The sequence below is a fragment of the Brassica rapa genome, chromosome A09, assembly GCF_000309985.2.
Source record: "Brassica rapa cultivar Chiifu-401-42 chromosome A09, CAAS_Brap_v3.01, whole genome shotgun sequence".
Lineage (NCBI taxonomy): Eukaryota > Viridiplantae > Streptophyta > Magnoliopsida > Brassicales > Brassicaceae > Brassica > Brassica rapa.
In genome coordinates this window covers 6,313,350-6,338,059 of record NC_024803.2, presented here as the reverse complement: position 1 = coordinate 6,338,059, position 24,710 = coordinate 6,313,350, and the positions used below count along the sequence as shown (strand labels likewise).

At 35.5% G+C, this 24,710-nt stretch overlaps 6 protein-coding genes across 10 annotated transcripts; 2 read left to right on the top strand and 4 right to left on the bottom strand.

The window, feature by feature from the left end:
• Positions 1–9,364: 9,364 nt before the first annotated feature.
• On the bottom strand, positions 9,365–13,254 carry LOC103837816 (pentatricopeptide repeat-containing protein At2g17670). 3 transcript variants are annotated; one of them, XM_033280429.1, is made up of 2 exons: positions 11,697–13,254; positions 9,365–9,704 (listed from the first exon to the last, which is right to left on the bottom strand). In XM_033280429.1, exon 1 carries the CDS (start codon positions 13,194–13,196, stop codon positions 11,700–11,702), a length of 1,497 nt encoding a protein of 498 aa, XP_033136320.1. In that variant the 5' UTR covers positions 13,197–13,254; the 3' UTR covers positions 9,365–9,704; positions 11,697–11,699. The 3 variants fall into 3 exon arrangements, with proteins under 3 accessions (XP_033136320.1, XP_033136319.1, XP_009112443.2); XM_033280428.1 differs by having other exon boundaries at positions 9,365–9,696; positions 11,697–13,253; XM_009114195.3 differs by lacking the exon at positions 9,365–9,704 and adding an exon at positions 11,187–11,410 and having other exon boundaries at positions 11,697–13,252.
• Positions 13,255–14,590: 1,336 nt separating this feature from the next.
• LOC103837815 (protein NOI4) lies at positions 14,591–15,669 on the bottom strand. The gene has a single exon (XM_009114194.3). It carries the CDS (start codon positions 15,026–15,028, stop codon positions 14,819–14,821), a length of 210 nt encoding a protein of 69 aa, XP_009112442.1. The 5' UTR covers positions 15,029–15,669; the 3' UTR covers positions 14,591–14,818.
• A 253-nt stretch (positions 15,670–15,922) lies between these two features.
• On the bottom strand, positions 15,923–17,486 carry LOC103837814 (phosphoserine aminotransferase 2, chloroplastic). Its single transcript, XM_009114193.3, has one exon. It carries the CDS (start codon positions 17,376–17,378, stop codon positions 16,131–16,133), a length of 1,248 nt encoding a protein of 415 aa, XP_009112441.1. The 5' UTR covers positions 17,379–17,486; the 3' UTR covers positions 15,923–16,130.
• Positions 17,487–18,034: 548 nt separating this feature from the next.
• Positions 18,035–20,599, bottom strand: LOC103837813 (cyclin-B2-1). Of its 2 annotated transcripts, none has more exons than XM_009114192.3 (9): positions 20,291–20,599; positions 20,102–20,225; positions 19,821–20,004; positions 19,611–19,742; positions 19,426–19,515; positions 19,127–19,348; positions 18,939–19,037; positions 18,673–18,855; positions 18,035–18,562 (listed from the first exon to the last, which is right to left on the bottom strand). In XM_009114192.3, the coding sequence occupies exons 1-8, from the start codon at positions 20,349–20,351 to the stop codon at positions 18,673–18,675; spliced, it is 1,095 nt and encodes a 364-aa protein (XP_009112440.2). In that variant the 5' UTR covers positions 20,352–20,599; the 3' UTR covers positions 18,035–18,562. The 2 variants fall into 2 exon arrangements, with proteins under 2 accessions (XP_009112440.2, XP_009112439.2); XM_009114191.3 differs by having other exon boundaries at positions 18,035–18,566; positions 18,677–18,855.
• Positions 20,600–21,870: 1,271 nt separating this feature from the next.
• On the top strand, positions 21,871–22,212 carry LOC103837812 (protein transport protein yos1-like). Its single transcript, XM_009114190.3, has 2 exons — positions 21,871–21,899; positions 21,964–22,212. The coding sequence occupies exon 2, from the start codon at positions 21,972–21,974 to the stop codon at positions 22,206–22,208; it is 237 nt and encodes a 78-aa protein (XP_009112438.2). The 5' UTR covers positions 21,871–21,899; positions 21,964–21,971; the 3' UTR covers positions 22,209–22,212.
• Positions 22,213–22,895: 683 nt separating this feature from the next.
• Positions 22,896–24,365, top strand: LOC103837811 (high mobility group B protein 4). 2 transcript variants are annotated; one of them, XR_004451586.1, is made up of 8 exons: positions 22,896–23,165; positions 23,234–23,326; positions 23,399–23,456; positions 23,528–23,572; positions 23,647–23,727; positions 23,816–23,887; positions 23,974–24,051; positions 24,104–24,365. XR_004451586.1 is itself a non-coding variant. In XM_009114189.3 (7 exons), exons 1-7 carry the CDS (start codon positions 23,119–23,121, stop codon positions 23,992–23,994), a joined length of 417 nt encoding a protein of 138 aa, XP_009112437.1. In that variant the 5' UTR covers positions 22,896–23,118; the 3' UTR covers positions 23,995–24,361. The 2 variants fall into 2 exon arrangements, 1 of the variants encoding a protein (XP_009112437.1); XM_009114189.3 differs by having other exon boundaries at positions 23,974–24,361.
• The last annotated feature ends 345 nt before the right edge of the window (positions 24,366–24,710 follow it).

The window sequence follows — 24,710 nt, the reverse complement described above, 5'->3', positions numbered from 1 at the left end:
TTCAGTTATAACATAAAATTAAGATTTTTAATTGATTAAAATGTATGTAAATTTTATTCAGGTAGCTACATAATATTCTATAACTTTATTTGCATATATGTATTTTATAAAATCATTCTAATTTGTTTGAAAAGAATTGACCCAACAAAAACAGATATGAATATAAGTAGAGATTTGGCCCTACAGATTTTGTTAATTATCTATTTCTAAATTGAAGTCCATCATCTATCAGTTTTTTTCACTGGGAACAACAAATAAACGTTCATATAATTCTTTTGTGTTTTTTTTTTGTTTTTTGCCGTACACACATCACACAGATTATTGTTGTTCCAATCATATAAACTGCTTTAATAGATTTTTAAAGTGAGGGAACATCGTTTTTTTTTTCAATTTATCGTAGAATGATATATCTCATTTTTATTGGTACTTTTAATCACATTTTTAAATTCAAATCTCCATTTTGTGGTTAGAAAGACCTATTGGATCAAAGAGTTAAGAGTTTTTTTTTCCCTTAAATTCTACTTTCTTGTATCTAGCATTTATGAAGACGATCTCAATGCAAAGTTAATGGATTAATCATTGTATAAAATCTTCAAAACTTAAGTTGATTGAATGTATGGATTTCGTCAATAAACCTATAAATATTATTTGGTCGGGTTTGAAAGAAATTATATTTAAAAATCAAAATTTTTATTTTTTTTTACTTTGATTTTTTTTTTTTAAATAAAAAAAATTAGGGAAGAAATGTAAAATTATTATTTAATAAAGCTATTCAACTTTTATATATACTTTATACATTTCATAAAAAAATAAACGATAAAAATAGGGTTATGAAGTTTACAAACTATCATTTTAAATAACTGAGAAATTTTAAATATATATTTTCTAATACTCTTTCATGAAATCACTTTAAATTTATAATACTATATTTTTAAAATCTACTTAAATCTGATATTTATTTGGATTTGGAATGAATTAATTCTTTCTCAAATTCCTAAACCAACCTTCTTAAAACTGAAATAATTTTGAGCTAGAATAAGAACGGAGAAGAAATTAGGCATCGATAATTTTATATAAGAAGATAGGTTAGTTTGCTCAAAAAAAAAAGAAAAAAAAAGATAGGTTGGATTGAAGTATATTGATCATGTTTATTCATGTGTTCTTTACAATAGTTTTTTTGGTAAAATGTAAATTGTTCTCTACAACAGTTAGGTGTTAATTTTAGTGTTACACATAAGCTCCAATAATACTCAACAAAGATACTGTTTATTGAATGAGCTCATCGTTGATGCTTGGACACTCATATTGCATCCTAATAGACCCTTTTGAAGCTAATGATGCAAGATTATTGTTCGTGTGTCTCCAAAAAATTAGATGCCTTAAGCGAATGTTTATATTTTTTTTTAATTGAGGTCCGGCTATGTGTTAACAAATTATTAGAAACAAATCCAGCAACATCTAGCTCCCTAGTGTATTGTCTCCATTGTTGTCTCTTCTTCATCGCTGGCATTTACTAATATGTATTTTTTTTAAAGATCTAATATGTATTAGAACAAAACATGACAGCTTGTAGAAACTTATACTAAGAGATATATGATGATCTAGTCAAATAAAAAGCTAGGCTAGTGTAGATTAAGAGACCTTTCGCTTACAATATAAGGGTAGAGGAATCTTGTATAGTTGTATTCGTGGACCTCGTGGTACGTATATTTCTTCCTCATGTTTCAATTCTCGTAGCGTTATATTGTTTAATGGGGGAGACCAAAAAATGTTCAACATGACAGAAGAGAAGCAAAACTTAACAAAGAGTTAACTCACCAAATTATTGAGAATTTATATGGGCTTATTTGCCAACTAGCCATATTTCAAATACAAATTAGGTAAATTTCATCAGTGACTACAAATCAAGTATATCTTTTTTTTAACACTGAAGTAACCTTTATCCATGAGTTTCTGGAGATACAAAGATCTCACCATTGGTTCCAAGTAAAACCGAAAAATATGAAAAGACATTAAAAAAATAATAATAGTAACAACAAGCGCAGATACCAGTAGGTAGCGCATAGAATCAGAAGTCGAGACTTGTCCCAGAGCTATCAACATAGCTATCAACGGAGGCAAATGGAAAGAGATGCACCCATCTATTAAGCAGATTCAGCTTCAATATTAATCAAGTATATCATGGGACAAAAAACATATATCAATCAAAGTTCGTTTAATCAGGATTTGTCCAGATGTTCTAACATTTTGGCTATTTCAAAATCAAATTTAGAGTGTGTAAGTTTGAATCAAGGGAAAATGTCGATATGTGACTCAATGAGAATTAATTTGGAAATAAAAGACCACTCAATAATGTTTACATTCCCACTTAATTATAGACAATAATAATTAGTATGTAATAACGACCCAAAGCCAGATTAGTTGCTTGTGGAAATCTGCCAAAAGGAGGGCACTGATTATAAGGATACATTTGCTCATGTTGCTCATGTTTCTTAAAATTGCAGCTGCTATATGTTGGGAAATTCATCAGATGGATAATTCATAATGTATTTTTACAGGGTGATCGTAAAGAAGAAATTTATATACAATTACCTCCTGGTTTTAAATCCAGTGTTCCTACTAAAGTGTGTCGACTTTGAAAGTCACTCTATGTACTCAAACAATCACCTACGTGCTGGTTTGCAAAGCTGAGCAAAACTCTATTGGATTTCGGTTTTGTCCAGAGTTATGAAGACTACTCATAATTTTCCTTTATACGAGGAGATATATGCTTACAATTTTAGTCTATGACGATGATTTATCATTGCTGCAGATGATGTTTCTATTATCAGAGGTTTAAGAACTACTTGAACAAATATTTTAACATGAAGGATTTAGGCAAGGTAAAAAAAAAATGGTTTGGCAATCGCAAGAGGTCCTGAAGGCATCTTTGTTTCTCAGTGAAAGTATGCCTTGGATGTAATTACAGAGTGTGGTCTTCTTGGTGCAAAGCCATCACCTGTCCAAACTGAGTTAAATTATAAGCTTGCTGAATCTGATGGTAAACCACTTGCGGATCCTAGCAAGTATAGGCGTCTGGTCGGCCGTTTACTATACTTTACCTTTACCAGACCTGAGCTTAACTATGTGGTTAAAATTCTTTCTCAATTCATGCAAAAACTACTTGAAGATCATTGGCTTGCTGCCTCAAGGGTCGTCCGGTACTTAAAAGGTAGTCCGAATCAGGGGATAATGTTATCATCCAACCGTGACCTTCAGCTTGCTGCATTTTGTAATGCAGACAGGTCAGCTTGTCTGCCTACATGTAAATCATTGAGTGCTTATCTTGTCTTATTTGGAGACTCACTAGTCTCATAGAATACCAAGAGACAACATACTGTATCTCGCTCTTCAGCTGAAGCTGAGTATAGGTCCATGGCAGACACAACATGCAAACTCAAATGGCTTAAGCGACTACTTCTACAGTTCGGTTTTACATGATCGTCCCTACGCAACTCTCTTGTGATAGTCATTCACCAATCTATATAGCCAAAAACCCGGTGTTCTATGAACGTACTGATCATGTGCAGAATGAATGTCATACAGTACGTGATGCGGTTCAAAATAAACTACTTTTTACTGTCCACATTTCAACCAAGAATCTACCAGCGGATCTACTAACAAAACCACTTTCTACACAAAAGTTTCATTATCTACTGTCCAAGTTAGGCGTTCTAAACATGTCATTACTAACTTAAGCGGGAGTAATGAGAGATAAGAATAATTTCATATATCTTAGGGATTTAGATTAATCTATGAATATCCTACTCCTAGTCAGCTTACGTTATTTATGTTGTATATACATTATTTATGTTGTATATATACATTACCTTGGTTGATGAATAAGATATACTTCTGCGTATGGAGGGAACGTAATCAACGAATACATGGTGGTGAACAAGATGTAAAATTGATTTTTTGATAAATATAAAATGTACATATTTTTTTAACAAATGAATGACCGGATAATTAAATGATCTAGTAGCGTTAACCTGAATAGAATTTTCAGCACGATAATCTTAAAACTGAAAAAGCTGATTTGAATAGATCAATTCTTTTACATTTTCACACACATGTTTACAAGCATCTAAAGTATATAGTAAAATCATTTTCAAATAACATGAACAGTGCCGGCCTAAACAAAATTTTAACCACACATATTTTGTGGTTTTATCTAATATCATATCATATATATATATATATAATTGACATTAAAAATATAAACTAATTCAATTTATTTTTAAAATAAAATTTAGTCACCTCAAAAAAATTGTTTAATCAATACATCATTTGTATGAAAACCTTAAAAACAGAAACTCACTATAAACACAATAAAGAGAAGTCAATCTACTAGCAACTATATCACCATAGCCTTTTCATGCTTTCAATCTCATTAGTGATAAGTGAAAATATTGTCATAAAATTAATTGTCTGACAATATTATTATGTGGTAACATTTGACTATATTCAATCATAATTTTACTATAATCACTAGATCTTTTTTCCGCGCTACGCGCGGATTAGTGCACTAAAATATTTTTAGATATTTTGTTTTTATATTTGATTTTTTTTTACATTTCTTTTCTCTCGAAATCATAAAAGGTTTAATAGAAAAAAACAAAAAAAAATAATAACTCAACATAATTTATAGTGATTTTTTTGAATTGGTGAATTTTACTTTGTTCTTTATTGTGTTTATATTAAACTGTAGATATTGCAGGTTTCTAGATATGAAAGATGTTGCCTTGGCTCATGTTTAAGCGTTAGGGACGCCAATGACAGATAAACAACAATAAGAAAACTATGTGTAGATTATTTCAAGATTTGTGTATTGCTGATGCTGTGATGCATGAGTTCGATCTTTATCACCGTTCTTACTACTTTATCATCGTACAAAGTTCATAAAGTCAATCAATTCAAAATTTTTTTTCAAAAAATCAATCAAGAGTTTAACCAAAAATTTAACACTGCTTGACTTTGTTGTAGATATAGAGCAGGTGAGATGGAAGGAATCATTTATAAAGTATGTAAGAAGAAAGAGGAGAATATGGGAGATGAGTTCATTCCACTGAAATAAAACCTTAGAGACACTACATATGAGATTGATTAGCCTCGAGGAAATGTCTCGTATGAGAATATGATTATGTTGATATATGTAATTATATTTTTATTTATTTATTAGTATTACTGGATATATTTAAGTAAGATGGCTGATTGGAATATTTTGATTGGTTACTTTTTGTTAAATATTTTGGCTTATGTTGAAGGTCCTCTTTGAAAGATGTTTTTATCTTCTTCTTTTTGTTTTTATGTGTCATTTTTGTTGTTTTCTCATGTTTTAATTTTCCATTTTAGATTTTTATTAGTATGAATAATAATTTATTTTAAAGTATAATAGATCATTTTTTATTATTTGATTAGTGTTTTTCTACTTAGTTATATCAAAATTTTAGGAAATTTTTTCTAAACTGCCACATTCTAAATACAACTTTTTATGTTTATCTTAACCATATTTCTCTCACTTTTAAAAAGATAAATAAATACTTCTAATAATATGGTTAATTAATCTAAAATTAGGGTTTAGATTTGAGGGATAGTGTTTTGGAAAATGGGTATATGATTTTAATAAATATATAAATAAATACTTAATATTTAAAAAAATGAAAATAGTTTCAAAAAAATTTCTAATTTGAAAACAAAATCGAAAAAATAAATTTTGACCAAAAAAGAAAATTTGAAAAAAAATTATAAGAAGTTTCAATTTGAAAATGTATGATTCAAAAATTATAAATTTATTATTAATTATTTAAATTTGAATAAAAAGTTTCAATTTTATATGTTTTTGTGTATCTTAATTTTTTAGTTTAACCATATTTTATTTTACTAAATTTCATTGTTTTATTATTTCCTTTGTTAAAATAACTATATACTATTAATTGTCTTCGTCTTATTTTGTTTTCTTATCTCTTACTTTTATTCAAAATATATAAATACATTAATCTTTACACCTGGTGTTTTCATATTTTTATATTAATTTTAGATTAACACAGAATTAATATTTTTGTATATGCAGTATACAATATATTATTGTTTTTTGCTGTAACTTTACAATATATTATTGTTAAGTCCGCTTAGGTGAAGAATCTGTGATTGTGATGCTTTTATCGCTTTTTCACAGCTTTAAAATTGTTGATGAAGCACAGTTGTTGCTGTTTCATTGATTCCTTCGTTTTTTTCAACTACCTATATCTCTAGCTCATCATATAAATGTGCAGTTCCAGATTCTATGAGTGTGCAGCGCCTGCAAGTATATCCCCAAATATTTTTTAGATTACATGCATTGAAGATTTTTATATTTTATTGTGATTAAAGAAAACTGTTTACCATGTTGCATACTGAAAGCAAGATGAGTAGTTTAAGATATGAGGTAATGGTTTAGTACTAAAAGATCTTCTTTGAGCTCAAATACTAAGGAAAAAAAGGAAATAAGGAGAAAAGAGTAACAGAGCACATCCCCCATATAGGAGCTCCTAAAATCACATTTTTTGTTCTCTTTATAATTTGAGCATCCTCACCTTCCACCTGAAATTCAAAATTTTCCACAGGCTAAGGAACTCACATTCACAATGTAAAGATTTTGTTTAAAAAAAAGAAAGACTATGTTTTTAGAAGATCACAAACATATTTGCCTTTGTTTTTTTTTTTGCAAACAATGAGACACTAAAAGAGAGATAAGCTTGAGAATCCAAGGCCTTGATTGTTGTCGAAGAACCAATATAATTTCTAACAAAAAGTCAAATCTCAGATGAAACTAACGACTAATTCTGTCTGAAGATCTGTTACAATTTAGGAGAATGTAAAACACAACTCCCACAAGGCATAACTTTTTCTTGCAAATTGTAACCAAAAATTATAGCAGCTTCTAACTAAAGAGAAAGTTTGTAACACAAAAGTTAACTTCTTCGAGTCAACCACAACATTCAACGTCATATTTTAAACCAAATCGTGTCTCCAACTACATACTACTTATGTACTGTACACACCCCAAAAAGATCATCCATGTACTTGGCCTTTATGGTTTTTGCTCTGTTTTTGAATCTTTTGCAGCAACTTTTCCTTCATTTGTTCAACATAAGGAACAAACTAAACTTATTACCAAATCGTTAGCAAAAAAACCTTAAGGAAATAAAAAAGAGAATAATAACCAACACTTTCCTGCAACTAAAGCGTGTTGCTGCCGTACGAATAGAGGTGCGTCTTTTTGAAAGAAAAACATCATGTAGCACCTTTCCATCATTGATACTACATTTATATTGTGCAACCTAAAGGGATGTTTTTCCTAACCCTGGCTTGAAAAACGTTTTTCCTTGATCAATCTAGCCAATTCTCAAAGGGATATTACTCTTACCTATAATATAATCAAATACAACAACTGAGTGATTTCATATCTACAAAACAAATTCTACTTGATTCCAATTCAGTCTTAAGAATTCTGCGTTAACACCTTGATCAAGGCTGGTTCTGGCCACAACTATTCTCTGCTCTTAGCATTTTAGCTTCATTTGTTTCCTTAACAACAATCTCCATGGACTTTGATCAAACTGTGCATCGTATCCACCTTCTGTTAGACATAAGAAAACAATATTAGCAACATTGCACAAAAACAAATCTACTAAAACCAACTGAAAGATCGACACAAACCTGTGCGTAGTAGTGATTGTCACCGAACGTGTCAAGATTCTTATTGCAGGTGTCAACAAAGAAAAAAGAACCAGCCTTGTAAGGACCTAAAAAAACTGATGCAGCAGAGAATCTAGCATACAACCCTTCTGCTATGGAAACTACCTTGGACCATACACTTGTTACTATAGAAACAAACCAAAAATCATATTTTAAATCTAGATATTAGAAGATGGATAAATAAATTGAAGCTTTTAGGTAACCTTACATACAAACATTAAACATATAGAGAATATTGTAAAGATTCTGAGAATCAGTAAGCCATCAAATACAAAGATTCTGACCGGGTTCGAGGTATTGCCCTGAAGTTTCCAATTGCTTCCGTACAAACGTATCTGTAAAACATGGCCAGAAAATATCATAAGGTATATGGACGCAGACATTAAAAAGATGTGTCAAGAATTTCAGACCTATATCAAGGATATGATCAGGACCGGAGAGATAATGGCTACTACAATGATTTTGTTCTTTCACGTTGAGTAGGCTTGACTGTCTCGGGGGAGAGGAAGGCTTCTCATGGGATTAGGGTTAGACAGAACTATGACTCCTATAAATACAAAATATGAGAAGAAACCGAACCAGTTTTGTGTGTGCGATAAATGCTTACGTTGGGAGGAGGAAGCTGAAGAAACTAAGAACGTGAACTGATGAGATGATGTGGCTTGTGATTATAGTTATTGAGAGTTGACATGGCACAAACTCATATTCTAAGTGGCTGATTTAATTTGCTGAGGTGGATAGGCTCAATGGAGCTCATATCCCCCTTTTAGTATAGTATAGATTTGTTAATATGAAAAATGTTATTATTTTGCTATGCATTTACTCTATAAATATCATAATTAAAATTATAAATTATGTTTACAAACAAACACTAACAAAAATTCTTAATATGAAAGTTGCATAAAATATGCATTTTCAAAATTGTATGCCCTAAGCGACTGCTAGGGTCGCTTGCCCTCTGGACCGGTCGTGAACATGAAAACACAAAAAATGGTATGCGATCAATCACCAAACTAAATTATTTTATCGAAGATATAAAGGCTAGAGGCTATGGTTGCTTAATAATCTATAGCTTAGAATAGGTTTGCACATTTCTGTTTGAATCGGTTGATTTGATTTCTGGTTCCTATGGTTTGTACAAATTTTGTTAAACTGAACCGGAAAATTTTGATTTGATTCAGTTTTAAACATTCTGCCAAATTGTACAAATGAATTTGGATTTTAAATTTGGTTAAATTTTGATTATATTTGATCATTTCAGATTATTTTGGTTAAAGTATTAGACAACGATTTAATTTAGTTAAAAATTCATATAATTTTATTTCAGTTAAATTTGATTATAAATATTAAATCTAATTTTGGTTTGTTCTGCTATAAACCAGTATGATTTCCTTTAAAATATTAATTTAAAAAAAAAACTGAACAAACTGAACCACTAACCAGATTGTTTACCTTCTAGCGAATTGAACTAAACTCACAACCAAACAAATAACCGATTTTTTTAACTTGCAGAGCTGAGCCTGAACTGAAAACTGATATTTGTCCGGTTAATTTTCATAGGCCTAGTAGGAGAATCTTGTATTGGTGGATGTCATCGTACGTACATTTCTTGATATAAAATTTTCCGTAACGTTCTGTTGTTTAGATGAGGGAACAAGGAAACAGATGCTTCAGCAATATACAATATATAATCAAACATGACAGAAAATAACAAAATAAACAACAAACGTTTATTCGCCAAATAATTGACTAATACCAGAACATTGACCACTTGTCCTTTCTGAAAAATCTTCTATATGATTCCACCAACGTTGTCCTCTGTTTTATTGTCCCCTCAATTATTTGGTTGTAAGTTAACTGAAACTTCACAATACTCTGCACTTGGCTGCTTGTTCGATGAAGATAACAGTATCTTCCCTGCAAGCCATAGAAAAGAAACAATCTTTACTCAGATACTCTGTTTGATTTACCTTTGAACCGGTGGTGCAATTGTCAAAAGCAAATATTATCTCCTTGATCTCTCAGGTAAGTCCCAGACAAGATCAATAAACCAATCATGGCATCCACACAAAAAAAAAACTGCTAAGAACAGAGTAAATGACACTAAAGGCAAGAAGGCGTTTTGTTGGAAGTTACGCTGTGTGGATCCGCAAGATGTTATTCGGGCTCTAGTGGATCCGCAAGATGTGAAAATTATTCAAAGTATTCCTATCAGTAGATCTCATCTAGAAGACCGGAATGGATGGCATTTTACAAACAATGGTAAATACACGGTTAAATCTGGCTATGAAGTGGAACGAGTATATCCGGATAGAGAAATAATGCCACCCCAGTTTGGCCCTTCGATAACACCTTTGAAGGCGTTTTGTTGGAAGTTACGCTGCCCACCCAAGTTGAAACATTTTTTATGGCAACTATTGACGGGATGTATAGCGGTTAAGAAAAATTTGAGGTCAAGAGGAATGCAAGGAGATACTGTTTGTGACCGATGTGGTGCTCCCGAGGAATCAGCTAATCATGTGTTTTTTGAATGTCCACCGACAGTTCAGGTCTGGGCACTTTCACGGATCCCGATGAATCCAGATATTTTTCCCACTCAATCTTTGTTTACCAATATGGATCATTTATTTTGGAGAGTTTCTCCTGAAATGGAGGATCATTCATTTGCTTGGATTCTCTGGTATATATGGAAAGGTAGAAACAACAAAGTTTTTAGCAATTTGGATATGGACCCGAGAGATACTCTCAAACTGGCAGAAACGGAATCGTTACTTTGGGTGGAAGCACAAAATTCTCAGACTCAAGACATGGAACGCACCCAAATTCATGTATCTTCGATAATAACGAGTATACCAGGTCGATGGTGTTTTACAGACGGATCTTGGAAAAATGAGGATAGTTTTTCAGGACAAGGATGGTATAGTACCCTGGAAGGCTACGATGGACTAATGGGAGCAAGGAACACGAGAGCGAGTCAGTCGCCACTACACTCAGAGATAGAGGCCCTTATATGGGCAATGGAATGTACGAGGAATCTTAGACAAGCATGGGTTACTTTTGCAACGGATAGTGCTCAATTGGTGAAGATGGTGTCAGAACCAGAAGAGTGGCCAGCCTTTGCAAGCTATTTGGAAGACATAAAAGTTTTAAAGAGGAGTTTCAACAGCTCAGAGATCATTCATATACCACGGACACAGAACTCAAAGGCAGACAGTCTCGCACGCAGTGCAAGAAAGCAACCGTCGTTTGTCGTCCATATGGATGCAGAGCTACCGGAATGGTTCGCAGAGTCTACATGAATCTGTTTTGTTTGCTGACAAAAAAAAAAAAAAAAAAAAAAAAAAAAAGGCAAGAAGGTAATTATAACAGAACTTCACCGAATGTAGGTAACTCATAGAGCTTGAGTCTTTAAGAACTCATTATAACATGTTAAAAGATCTCATGTGACTCAGCACATTACCAACAGAGTGTTCATACACTTTCATACATTAGTGTTCATATGTCAAATTCATGACTTTCATACACAGTGTTCATATGCATATAGTTAAACAACATACTTAACCGTTCATATGAATATAGCTTATAAATTTATTCCTTTTAAAAAGATACAACTTTAAAAAAGAAACAGGACCTGCACAAAGAAGAAAGCCGGTTAAGCCAATCATGGAATTCACAACAGCTTACAAGAACAGTTTGCATGACACTACAGGAGAGAAACACACAAAAAAATCACTTTAAGAGATCTCAGGTCACAAGCCTACCAAACAACCTATTGTCATTAATCAATGCTGGCTCCCTTAAGAAATAACTGTTCATTTTCGTACAAGTAATCAAGTTCATTCCTTTTTGATTCAATACAAAAGAAACAAGACTAGCGAAAAAAGAAGAACATCGACAAAGCTCAAGCTAGAGAATACCATTCAGTCAGCCAACCCTTGCTCTTTCGCCTTCTTCACCCATTTCAACGAAGTTTCAAGCGTAGCATACGCAGAAGCATCACTCAAACTCTTGCTCCCAACCGCATAATCAAAAACTTCATACGCCTCTGCGACCTTCCCACTTCTAACCAGCGCCCTCACAAGCGTAGCGTAAGCATAACTCTCAAGCTTCAAACCCTTCGATTTCATCATCTCATAAAACTCGATCCCTTTCTCCATCAACCTCCCCTTACACAACCCATAAAGCAAAGTATTATAAGTGACATCATTAGGAGCACACCCTCTCGCTTCCATCTCTTCCAACAAACTCAACGCACCCAAACTCGCTCCTTTCCTACACATCCCATTCATCAGCGCCGTGTAAGCAACCGCATCAGGCTCATACCCTGCCTCATCCATAGTCTGCAGATACTTCCTCGCCTCCTCAACCCTCCCCGACTTCGACAACCCGAATATCAAAGTATTGTAAGTGATCCGATCAGGCTCAACACCGTCCTCCTTCATCTTCTTGAAAACACCAACCGCCTCGCTCCCTTTACTCAACGTGCAAAAGCCTTTCATAATAGTGTTGTACACAAAGCAATCAGGCTTAAAACCGTCAACACCAAGATCACTAACTAACTTCATCGCTTCCCTTAGATTCTTGGAGTTACACACATGATCGATCAAGATCGTGTAGCTAACAAGATCCGGCTTCACGTTAAACGACTTCTTCATCTTATCCCTAAACTCGTAAACAGCGTTCAACGACTCGTACTTGCATAACTGCTTGAGGAGGTAGTTATAAGTGAACATATCCGGAGGCGAGTGCTTCTCGGAGAGCTCCATCACCAGATCTGTAGCGTCGCTGATCCGATCCGATTCGCAGAGGGAGCGGGCCGCGATGTCGGTGGTGACGTTGTTAGGCGCGACGCCGCTGTTCACCATGAGGTTGAGGACTCGGTGGACGTTGGAGAGGGGCGAGTCGGGGGATCTGCAGGCGTGGGAGAGGAGGATGTTGAAGGTGGATGGCTCCGGGGAGAAATTGGGCTGGGATTTGAGGATGTGGTGGAAGAGGTTGACGGCGTCGTCGACGGAGGCGATGGAGGCGTAGGATTGGAGGACGGAGTTGTGGAATTTGGTGTCGAGGGGGGTTTTGGAGGTGGCGGCGATTGAGTTGAAGAGGGATTTGGCGGAGGAGAGGTTTGGGGATTTGAAAGGGTTTCTCGAGGGAGTGGTGGTCTGGGGAGGTTTTGGGGAGTCGTGATGAGTTCCGGTGATTCTGTTTTGGGAGTTTCGCGGGGGAGGAGGCGATGGAGGAGGTGCGGTGGGTTTCTTGATCAGTTGCGTCGACGTTAGAGAGCGAAACGACGACGGGATCTTCCCCATTTTTTTTGTCGTTTTGCTTCGATCGCCGGAAGGTTTTAGGGTTTTTGTAGGGTCGACGAGAAGGGGAATGGTGGTAGTATCACACTCGCGCTCTACTGCGTATGTTATCATTGGGCCTGTTGGGCTTTTACAGTCGTTTTTACAATCTTACTTGTCTATTGTTGTCTCTGATTGCTTGCATTTGAATAAATTCAAAAACAAAACATGATAGCTCGGAGAAACCTATAAATGATGATGATCTACTGAAAGAAACAAATCTGGAGGACCTTGTAGATTTAAGAGTCTATGGGTACATTTCTTCCTCGAATTCTAGTAGGTCTAAGCGTTCAGGTTTACCACAAATTTGGTTTGGTTTGGTTTGGGTCAATTACGATTCAGATAGCTAGTTTGGTTTGGTGGTCGATCCAATTTCAGTGTGTATTAGCGTTCCCCTCCCTTTTTTTTTTAAATAAATGTTAAATTTATTCATCAAAAAGCCTTTTTACATCAAGTGTAGACCTATTTAGAGATAAATTCTATCAATCTTTTAAGGATATTCCAAAAAATTACACTCTTGTACTAAACCAATATTGTAAAGCATTCTCCATTCCTTTGCCTCTTTTGAATCTCAAGATAGTCAATTTGTTTCGTACTCCTTTGTCCAAAAGCGTCTTCACTACATCCAATGGCAAAGGCTTCTCACCATGCTTGATCTTTGTTTCTTTCTCTCCATACCATATGTATAGTAACTTGGAAGGTATATCTTGCGCAAAATAACCTTCTCTTATCCCAATCAGTACGAGTAAGAAGAGGCAGAATCTCAGACCATACTTTAGTATAAGAACTGGCCAAGACCCCGGACATGAGATATTGCCAAATCTGCGAAGTGAAGGAACATTCAAAGAAGAGATAGTCCCGAGATTCTGCATTACTCCGACAAAGAACACAAGTGACATCAACCCCCTGACTCCAGCGTTCAACTCTATCCATTGTTTCCCTCCCTTTTAACACATGTTGTTCTCTATTTTTCTGTACAAGTTTGTAGGCAAAATCCTTTTTTATTCAAAAACAACAATTTATGGAGGCTAAATATGACAGATATTCTCAAAATGGAGAATTATAACTTTACCACAAATTTGATAGTACTTTTGAGTTTTGTTTTTAAAGATAATTGTTTTCATTAATATTTAAATACCTTAAGTCTCTTAAATCATTTATTAATATTTAAAATCATTTATAAAATACCAAACCCTAAATTATAATCAGTAAACTCAAAACTAAAATGTTATGCTACTTTTGATTAACGTAAATATTAAAAGTGGTATGCAAGTTATTATATTATTTCAAACAATTTATCTTCTCAGAATAACTCAATGATCTTCTCGTTTTTCTATTTGAAACAATACACAAGGCATTGATTCATAAATTTGCAGACCAAATCAAGAAAGATAAAACAAAAGGTTTTGTAATGAAGAAGAGAAAATCTTGTCTGATATCTGAAGTTGTGAAAAAGAAACACGTTGAAGGAGCTTGATGATGGATCACCTCAAAACAATTATTATGTTTCAACATCCTCATTTCGCCAAGTGTTTCCATTCTTCAACTAGAAATTTGGAGCTGAAAGTTTTGTTGATTCTGTAATATACACAACGCAGAACTGATTCATCATAAGAAAACTTCTAGGACAAAAGTTGTCAAAGGTTCAAAGCTAGTTTCTTTCTTAGAATGACAACAATGTACACAAGAAAAAGAAATCAAGAAAATGTGAAACAGAGCCATTTCTTGACCGCTGGCTTATCACCGTCTTGTTTCCTCTGAGAATTCGTCTTAGTCGAACTCCTTCCTGTCTTCTTATCTTCACCGGCTTTGCTGAATATCACCGTGTATCCATCTGCTGTCGCGGGATCATTCACATCCCAATCCCCAAATTTTGGTAACGGCCTTCCAGCGTCGTTTGATGCCATTTTCGATCAACAACAAAAACTGAATAGAGAACAGCAACAAAACACAAACTCTTTTTTTTCTTCTATGAGTTGATGTTTTTGTTTAGAGGGTCTGACCCCACGATGCAGATTTATAATAGAGAAACTGAATAAAAAGAAAAAGGAAAACAGATGTTTATGATTGAGATTGTCTTTGAAATCTTCCAGACGCGGTAGAATATTCTATTGCCTTTTCTTCTTTTAAAATGTTTCTGAGGTACAGAATCGTTTGCCTTTCCGTGTAAGAAATCTAATTATAGGAAAACCATATCCATGGCTGATCTGTTTCTTCATTTTCACGCGGTAGTTTACAGTTCTCTGATCTTTTATTTTCCTTATATATATACACACCAGAAACTCATCATCTCTCAACCAAATGAGAAAAAGCTGATCAACACATCTGCTTTACTTGAGGCATCGGTAAGACTGACATTAGACCTAACCTTATCTGCTTTATTTCAAATCAGGAGTTGTAACCATGGACATCTTTTTGGGTTTGAAGTGTAGTAGTGGCTGGAAATCCTGCGAAACTGATGAGGGTCATTAATGAGCAAGACCCAATGAGTTTGCAGATTCTTGTGTGCTTCTTACTCTGTGCTCCTGTCTCTTGGGTTTAATAGTGACTATTCTTGAATTACTAAAGAGTTCTTTCCACATGTAGATTTAGCTGATGGTTACAAAGCGGCAATAACAAACAGTAGCATACACAAACACAATGAAATCCCTGACATGACGATTCTGTACTAGCAGTTTAGTTGGATTACGAACCTGAATTTGTAATTTTGCGGTTCTTGAAAACAAGAGCATCAGTTTCAACAGCAGATACAGAGAAAGGACAAACTAACTCAACAACATGAGATACTTGTATGCATTTGCTTATCATCAAAAGCTCATCTCAGCATTTTCCCAATAAGTATTTATTCAAAGATTTTAATCTCTCTAGAAGTTCTCAGTTAGCATAAGCTAAAAGATTATTACTGAAACAGTTCCGCACACAACTGGAATTCAAAGTAGATAAAGATGAAAACAAAAAATCAAACCACAAGCATTCAAAGCTTATACTCACTCAACAACAAAGATGGAATCAAGCATGCCTAGCCTGGAACTCTTTCATGAAAGCAACGAGCTTCTCAACTCCAGCCAAAGGCATCGCATTGTAAATAGACGCCCTCATACCTCCCACCGATCTATGCCCCTTGAGCTGCACCATCTTCTCCTTAGCAGCTTCCTTAATAAACTCCCCTTCCAACTCCGCCTTCTCCAACGTGAAAGGAACATTCATCAAAGACCTAACAGACTTCTCAACAGGACACCTGAAAAACCCCCTGCTCTCATCAATAGCATCATACAGAATCTTCGCCTTCCTCTGGTTCTTCTTCTCCACCTCATTCAACCCGCCCTGCGCCAACAGATCATCAAACACTAAACCACACATGTAAATCCCGAAACAGGGAGGCGTGTTGTACAAGGAACTGTTCTCGTCGTGGATCTTGTAGTCAAGCATCACTGGAGTGACGTCCTGAGCGTTCCCGATCAAATCTTTCCTGATTATGACAATGGTGACTCCCGAAGGACCAACGTTCTTCTGCGCACCGGCGTAGATCACACCGAACTTGGACACATCAACAGGCTTCGAACAGAAATTCGAAGACATGTCAGCTATCAAAACACCGTTGGGGTTCTTAGGAACAGGGTAGTCTTTAAACTCAACTCCATGGATAGTCTCGTTGGCGCATAAATGCAAATACTTGGCGTGCGGGGTCTGCTCAAGAACATCAAAGGAGGGGACTTTAGTGTACTTCTCGGCCTTACCGGACCAGACAACCTTAGGGTTGCAGTACTTCTGCGCCTCCTTAAAGGCCTTGTCACCCCAAGATCCGGTGACGAGGTAATCGACGGGGTCCTCGGGGTTGCAGAGGTTGAGAGGGAGGGCGGCGAACTGGGTGGTGGCGCCGCCTTGGAGGAAGAGGACGGAGTAGTCGGGAGGGATGTGGAGGAGGAGGCGGAGATCGGATTCGGCTTTTTGGATGATGGAGAGGAACTCTTTGCCGCGGTGGCTCATCTCCATGACGCTCATGCCGGATCCGCGCCAGTTGTAGAGGTCGGATTGGGCTTTGAGGAGGACGTTCTCGGGTAGAGCGGCGGGGCCTGCCGCGAAGTTGATGACTCGCTCGGTGGTGGTGGTGGAAGCGACGCATCTGATGGATTTGGTTCTTGTGGAGGGGAGGGTGAGAGTGGAGGGTTTGGTGAGGCGGAGGAGGGATTGGGATTTGAGGGAAGGGAGATGGGTTTGGTTTCCGAGGAGGAGGAGGGAGTTTGTTGACGCCGACATTGTCGTCGAACCAGTGACGGCCAAAAGGTATCTGAAAACAAAAAAGCGAAGTGTGAAAGAGAGTTGGTGGGAGAGGGATCTATATCGTACAGGTGAAGGTTAAAACTTAAAAGTAATGCGATTGAATACGATGTCGTTTTTGGTAGGTAGCTTATTTTTGGAAAAACTGGATCCAATCTGAACCAGTTTGGGGATATGGAAGTTTTTATACATACTTAATTCGAATACTCTATTTTTAATAGGTTTGATTATTTTTATTGGGTGGAATGAAATAATGTTCTTTTTCTTCATTTCAACAATCAGAGACGGCTTTGATAGACATAATTTATTTTGACACCTCAATTGATGTGAATTGGATGCTAGGAGACCCGCACATACAGTTATACGATAATCAGTTAGATCATTTAGATATCTTTTGAACACAACACAACATAGGTTGGTGAAAATATTTCTGAAAAAAGACAAAACATAAAATCCAGAACTTTTAGAAAATGAAAGGATAAATTTTGGAATCGGATACGCTCGCCCAAAGAGAAAGGTTCTAACCCTGTCCAACCAATAAGAGAGAACAAAAGCTCTGAATACTTACTTTTTAATACTTTCAAATATTTTTAGTTAGTTTTTTTACAAAAAAGTTGGCCATTTCCGATATCGGGTAAAAGTAAAACAGCTATCCATATTGAACACAAAAAAAAAAATTAAATAATAAAAACGATTAGAAATATCTTAAGGAAATTTAGGACTATAGTACAGCAAATCCTAATATCCAACCGCCATAAACAGAGGCGAAACTACTTGTAACTTTAAGGCCTACTGTCTTAAACTATAAAAATTAAATTTGTAAGCTGTATGAGTTACTTAAGTTTTTTGGTTATAGTTTCTATGAGTGTGATTGGTTAGTAAGAGTTAAAAGAGTAAAATGGTGGAAAAGAGAGGAAACTTTATTCCAATTAAGGCTAATAGAGCAATTTTTGACTGTTGCTTCAAAGCAAATAAGGAATTATGACAACATGAGCTGTACAAACTAGTAATTGTTGTCATTTGGCTCATCAGGCAGACACCAGAAAGTGTGCAGCTTCACACTTTGCTATGTACCCAAATTTGGAAGTGTTGTACTTCCTATATACTCCTGTCAATTTCCCCGTAGGTGCCCTCTGATGAAGACTCACCATCTTCCTACAACACTCTCTGCAAAACCCATGATGACAAATTCGTTTAAAAAGACTCTTTTGTGTTTGCAAATGAAAAGGATCATCAGCCTTTGAATGATATTTTGGTAGAGAGAGAGAGAGACTTACATGAGTTGATCTTCAGAGTAATGAGAGTGGAATTCACATGTACTGCTCCATTGCCTGAAACCACCAACTGTACATTGAGCAGTGTACACAGCTGTTGCAGCTAGTAATGACGGTTGAAACTGAAGCATCTCGTACTCCACAAGAGCAAGCTCGATCAAGAACGATGCCAACATCTCACACTGTTTTGTTTCAGTTTCACCATTTAGTTCGTTTCTAGATTTTTTTTTAAAAATAAAACATGATCCATTTGTTTTTAACTTACCTTCTTGTCTGCTTGAGCTGCCTTAAGGAATCTTTTCAGAAACGGGTATTGCGTAGGCAACGAGACATTAAATTGCAACGTGCTCAACATTGTTTTCTCCTGCAAAGACAATGGTAACCATTTAATCAGAGAATGAGACAAGATTTGAATTCTTCTATACGTAAAAACAAAGAGAAACAGCACTTTACCATGTCTAGAACATCGTTCCTCGTATAAGCCTTGTCTGAAATAAGTACCAAATCTTCAACAACAGGAACCGAAACCTCTTCGTACTTGCAAGCTAAGAGCAAAGCCACTAACCCTACCAGCTGAAGCTTCTTTCTCATAACAGCTTTCTTGGACAAGAATCTATCTATCAGATTCACCGTCAGAAACAATGTCTCCTTCATCAAATCAAACTTGTCATGCACCTAGTGGACATTCATTTTAGCTTCTTTAGTCTCTCTCATTTATACAGTAACATCATTCTAGAGAAACGCAATAATACCTCGATTAACCAGTCGATTAGTATTGCTCTCATCTTCTCGTTTAAGTCCATTTGTTGCATCATATAATCTACTGGAACACAGCTAAACCTCTGCAGATTCAAAACAATAATTGTTTTTTAAGGCAAACTCAAGCCTCTGGTTGATTCAAAGACACGTAAAAAAAAAAGTAAACAAACTTTTTCACCTCCATTGTGCGGTAAAATGAGTATAGATCTTGGACATACTCAACAGCTGCAAGTGAGTTCTTGGCATCAGATAAATCTATATCCAAGATTGGTTCTTCTTCCACTATTACATCCTCCATCTCAACTTCCTCCTGTCACATTCAATCTTTAATTATTCGAAATGATTTTATAGCTAAGATTTTTTATCAAGCTGGATTAATTATGTTTACCATTGGATCAGCTTCAGTGTATGGCTTCTCCAGAGACATTGGCATTGTATGGTCCAATGTAGCTTCTTCTTCTTCTTCTTCGTCATCAATGAATATAGAGTCGCCGAAATAGTTTTCACTTGGAACTGATGTCTTCAGCTTCTTCGCATCCTCCTGATGATACAAGGGCTCTTCAACTCTAGATCTGCAAGATGAATCAAATCAAAACAAAATGCAGATTGAGATTACAAGATTCAATCTTTACATATACTAACTTGAGAGAGTTTAATGTTGAATTTTACTTAGATAAGTTGCCTCTCTTGTTGACAACACCTCTTGCACCAACCACATTCTGATTAATCACACCTAGAACTCTTCTCTTCTCTCTCTTCATCTCTTGTCCGAACTTTCTACTTGTCGTTTCATCTAAAACACAACATATGTCAAAACTCTCCATCTATATGACTATAACTCTAGAAAAATTCTATTACCTTGAAGAACCGACGTTGTAGTGGCTTCAACAACGATGTTGTTCTCACAGGAATTAACCATTTTTGTTCGTTTTAATTCTTCCGAGAGAAAACCCACCAGAGAGACTAGAGGAAGAGCATTAAGCGAAAGAGAATCTTTATAGTCTGATACAGTCGAATCTGACCAAGGGGTTGATATAGGCAAGTGACTATGAATTGACGAATATAAATCAAAATAGAAATAAGTGTAATTTTTATTTTATTTTTTAAATGGACGGCTAGGATCAGATATGACCGTTGGATTATGAGAATAAAACGATTTACTTCCAAGTCTGGCACGAAGACTTAACGGTAACTTTGGTCCGAGGCATGTGGCTTCGTCTTTTCTTATTTCAAACTTTTATTTATTAATCTTTTCTTTTATTGGTTGGCTTCTACTTTTATTCAGACCAAATGGTTGCGCTCCATAGGCGCGGCCTAACTAGTGTTTGATTTTCTTTTAAATTTTTGGAGTAATTATTATCATAAATAATCAGTAATTTAGCTTTATTCATATCCGTATTTACAGAGCTAATCATATGCTCTATCTCAGACTAATTTCAGTAGAAGACAGAACCAGATTCCCTACCGAGAATTATGCTGCCCCGTGACAGTTCTTAATTAGTGATTCTTTTGCTTGAATATTTTTAATAGCCTAAGATATTTTTGGAAAGAAAACAATCTAAAACTTAGCTTCTCTGTTCAAAGTACATCATATCATTCATATCAAGTTTGTTTTTTAATATGGGTCAAAGATTCATACCAAGTTAATTAATATAACTAATATCAACTATTCCCTATGTTCGCAATAGATTCAACTAGACAATGTGGATTTGAAAATAACAAGAATGTGTATAGTATTTTTTTATAAATATATATAATAAGTTAATAACACTTGAAACCGTAAAAGTGTTTACTTCACAGATTTTTACTTATGGATCTGCATTTGTACCCTTTGCATTTAAATCAACTAGACCCTACAAGTTAAACTGTTTATATTATCAGTTGTGAATTCGAGAGTTGCAACTTTGAAATTTTATGGCACAGAGAACCAAAGAATTGTAATCATTTTACTTACCATAAGCATACGAATTATGAACAGTCAATGTTCACGAAAAACTAGGCATAAATGCCAGGGAATGAAGCCGTGAACATGGGGGAGCCTCCTAATCATCTTTGTCAAATTAATTAATAATGTCTTAAAGGCATTGTTTTCGTAAACCAAACGCCAAAGAGTTCTGACAATGAGGGGACCATCTCATTCTCATGCCATTACTGATATATGCATGCTTGCGAACGAGATCGGTCTACAGATGACTTGATCAAGCGATTTGGTAAGTAAAAAATTTCTCAAACTCAACCGAAACTTAAATAATTAGGCTGGAGTTGACTTGGGAAAAAGATTGATGGGACTGGACTACACATATAGAGATTTCACACATATACATTGTGAAGCCCAGCCTTCTCCTTAAAATTCAATTGCACCACATCTATACTAATCCATGGGGTTCTTTCCTTTTTAACACATACAATTCATGTTTCTAATTAAACAAACACTTTAACCCTTTAACCCCGATTCGACTCAGCTGTAGTTAGGCCAAGGATTCCAACCAGGCTTGGAGCTACTACAAGTCAAATTTCCTCATTTACTCGAGAAATCATCATGGGATTCTGGACACTGATGGAAGGGTTGCTGCTATTCGCAAACGCACTTGCTATCCTCAACGAAGACCGTTTCTTAGCTCCCAAAGGATGGACACTCGCGGAGCTTCACCAAACCGGCAAAAGAAACTCCCTCAAAGGCCAAGTCGTCGGTCTCATCCACGCCTGCCAGTACATGAGGCTTCCTCTCATGCTCTTCAACTTAATTGTCATTGTCTTTAAACTCTTTTCCGGTTAAAAAATCAAATTCAAATACTTTCAATCCAAACACTAGTTGATCCTTGTCTGAACAAGCACTTTGTTGTTGATTCATCCATGTTCATTCTATATTCTATAGAAATTTTAAAATAAAAAACTAGCATTGTATTAAAAAAAAATTAAACAAACACTTTTTGTCTTTCTTCTGTTTTACTTTACTGTTTAAGTAAGATCGAAATAGCCTGTAACTCTTGTGTAATATTATTCTTTTTATTGTTTTTTGTTAAAAAAAAAAAATATTATTCTTTTAATTTATATACTCTTGTTAATTAAACGGCTAGCTAGCCAACAAGACATTGTTAATTGTCCATTTGAGATGTGCAGTCTGGAGATGATATTGAAAAAACAAAGCAAGTGTCAAATAGATGCCATGAATAACTTGAGAACAATGGTTCTCCTTCTTTGAATATTGTTAGAGCAGTTTTTAGTGAAAATATTTCACAAATATTTTTTTTTAAGTTTACTAAATAGATATTTTAAATATTTAGAATCTTATCTACAAATATTTCATCTGAGTCTTTGAGATATTTTTGAATAGAGTTCTACATATTTGAAACTCCTACTAACCTTACCGAACCAGAGCTCAGTTCCGGAACGGTTAAGTAGCCAACCCGGGTTTTATAACTAAACCGAAATTTTATATTTCAGCAACCCGTTTTGGATTTTATTTTAAACCATTAACGTGGCAAATAATCTCGGTCAAAATCCCGCCACATTGCGAATTTCAATCTACAACTTTTTACTTTAAATTAAAATCCAAAAATTATTATTTTTTAAGTTTATACCGCAAACACTTCACCGAAAAAGAAACCAAAGGTAAAAAACAACTCGCTCCTACCGACTCAGTCCGAGTCTCAAACGATTCATCGTTTCCTCACCCTCCTGACTCGATGAAAGGCGGTCAAACCAAACTCGAAGCGACGAGCACCGATCAAAGGTCTTTCTCTCTCCTTCTCTTCGTCTGCAGAACTTCTCTCACCTCTATTTTGATTTCGATTTCTCCAGACTCAAAACCAGAGGAAGGAAGAAGAAGACGACAACGACGACGAAGGATCCTAACAAACCTAAGAGACCTCCAAGTGCCTTCTTCGTCTTCCTGTAAACCTCACAATCTCTTCAACTCACTGCTTTATTTTTTTTCAGTTTAAACTGATTCATTTTCGTCGGCAGAGATGATTTCCGACGAGAGTTCAACGAGGCGAACCCTAATAACAAGTCCGTCGCCGCCGTAAGTAATATCCCGAATCTGTAGAGTTTCCGCATTCTCAGATCTGTTAAACTAATAATCGTATCTCTCAGGTTGGTAAGGCTGCTGGAGCTCAATGGAAGTCTATGAGTGAGGAAGTGAGTATCAGCCATTGAAATTGATAGATTGGTTCTTGTGGATCTTTAACTTTTGTTGTTGTTTTTTGAATCAGGAGAAAGCTCCTTACGCTTCCAAGGCTGAGAGCAGGAAGAGTGAATATCTCAAGAGTATGCAACAGTACAACATGATTCTGGTATTATTATAATACTCTCTCATTGATTATGCTTAGGGAGAGTGTGCGTGTGCGTGTGTTCTTATAATGGTGTTACTCTGTGTTTTAGGCTAGTGGAACCAATAGAGGTGAAGATGCTGAATCCAAGTCTGAAGTGGATGAAGCTGGAGGAAGCAACGAGGTTTTGATTAAATACTTTTAAAAACTATTTTGTGTTGATATGTTTTTTTTTTACTTGCATGTGACGTTTTGGACACTTGTTTGCAGGAGGAAGAAGACGAGGATTAAGGAGTCTACTAGTTATTATTTCCATTGACTGACTCAGATTTGAGGATTTGCTTAGATGATGTGACCTTCAACTGAAAACAACTGGTTTATGTTCTGTGTGTTTGTTATATTAAGAAACTCATTTGCTACTCTTCCTAGTGTTTTAGATCAGTTGTGATAATGATATGGATTTAGTTTAAGCTTTTCATTTCTACTTATGGTATCGTTGACTTCTCTTTGACTTTTTTCAACTTGTTGTGCTCTCTCCTTGTAATGGTATATTGTCGTTTGACTCTTGTCTGGCATTTTCCGTGGGAATATATGATCCAACGTTTGATTGGGACAGAATCTATTTGCTGGGATGGGTCGTATACATACCATCTCGACTGTTTGTTGTGCTTTTGTCTCTTTGTTAGAGTCTATTCATGGACAGAAACATTCATATTTTTTTGTTCTTCTTGTTTTATGGGGGTGGGTTTCATCTTCAAAGTTGTTCCATTACATTATCATGGTTTGGAGCCTGTTTACTGATCCCCAGAGAGGTGTGGGCAATCTGGTTTACGGTTTGCCTTTTTTTTTTGTTCGATTGTTTTGGTTTTATCCATTTTATAGAAAGGGCTTATTTGTTAAATAACCAAAAAAAAAGCAAAATTAGGTTTCTAGAGAAATGCTAAAGAGAGACATGAACAGAAAAGTGGAGAGAATTTGTGTTTTTGGTTACTTAGTCAATTTTGGGT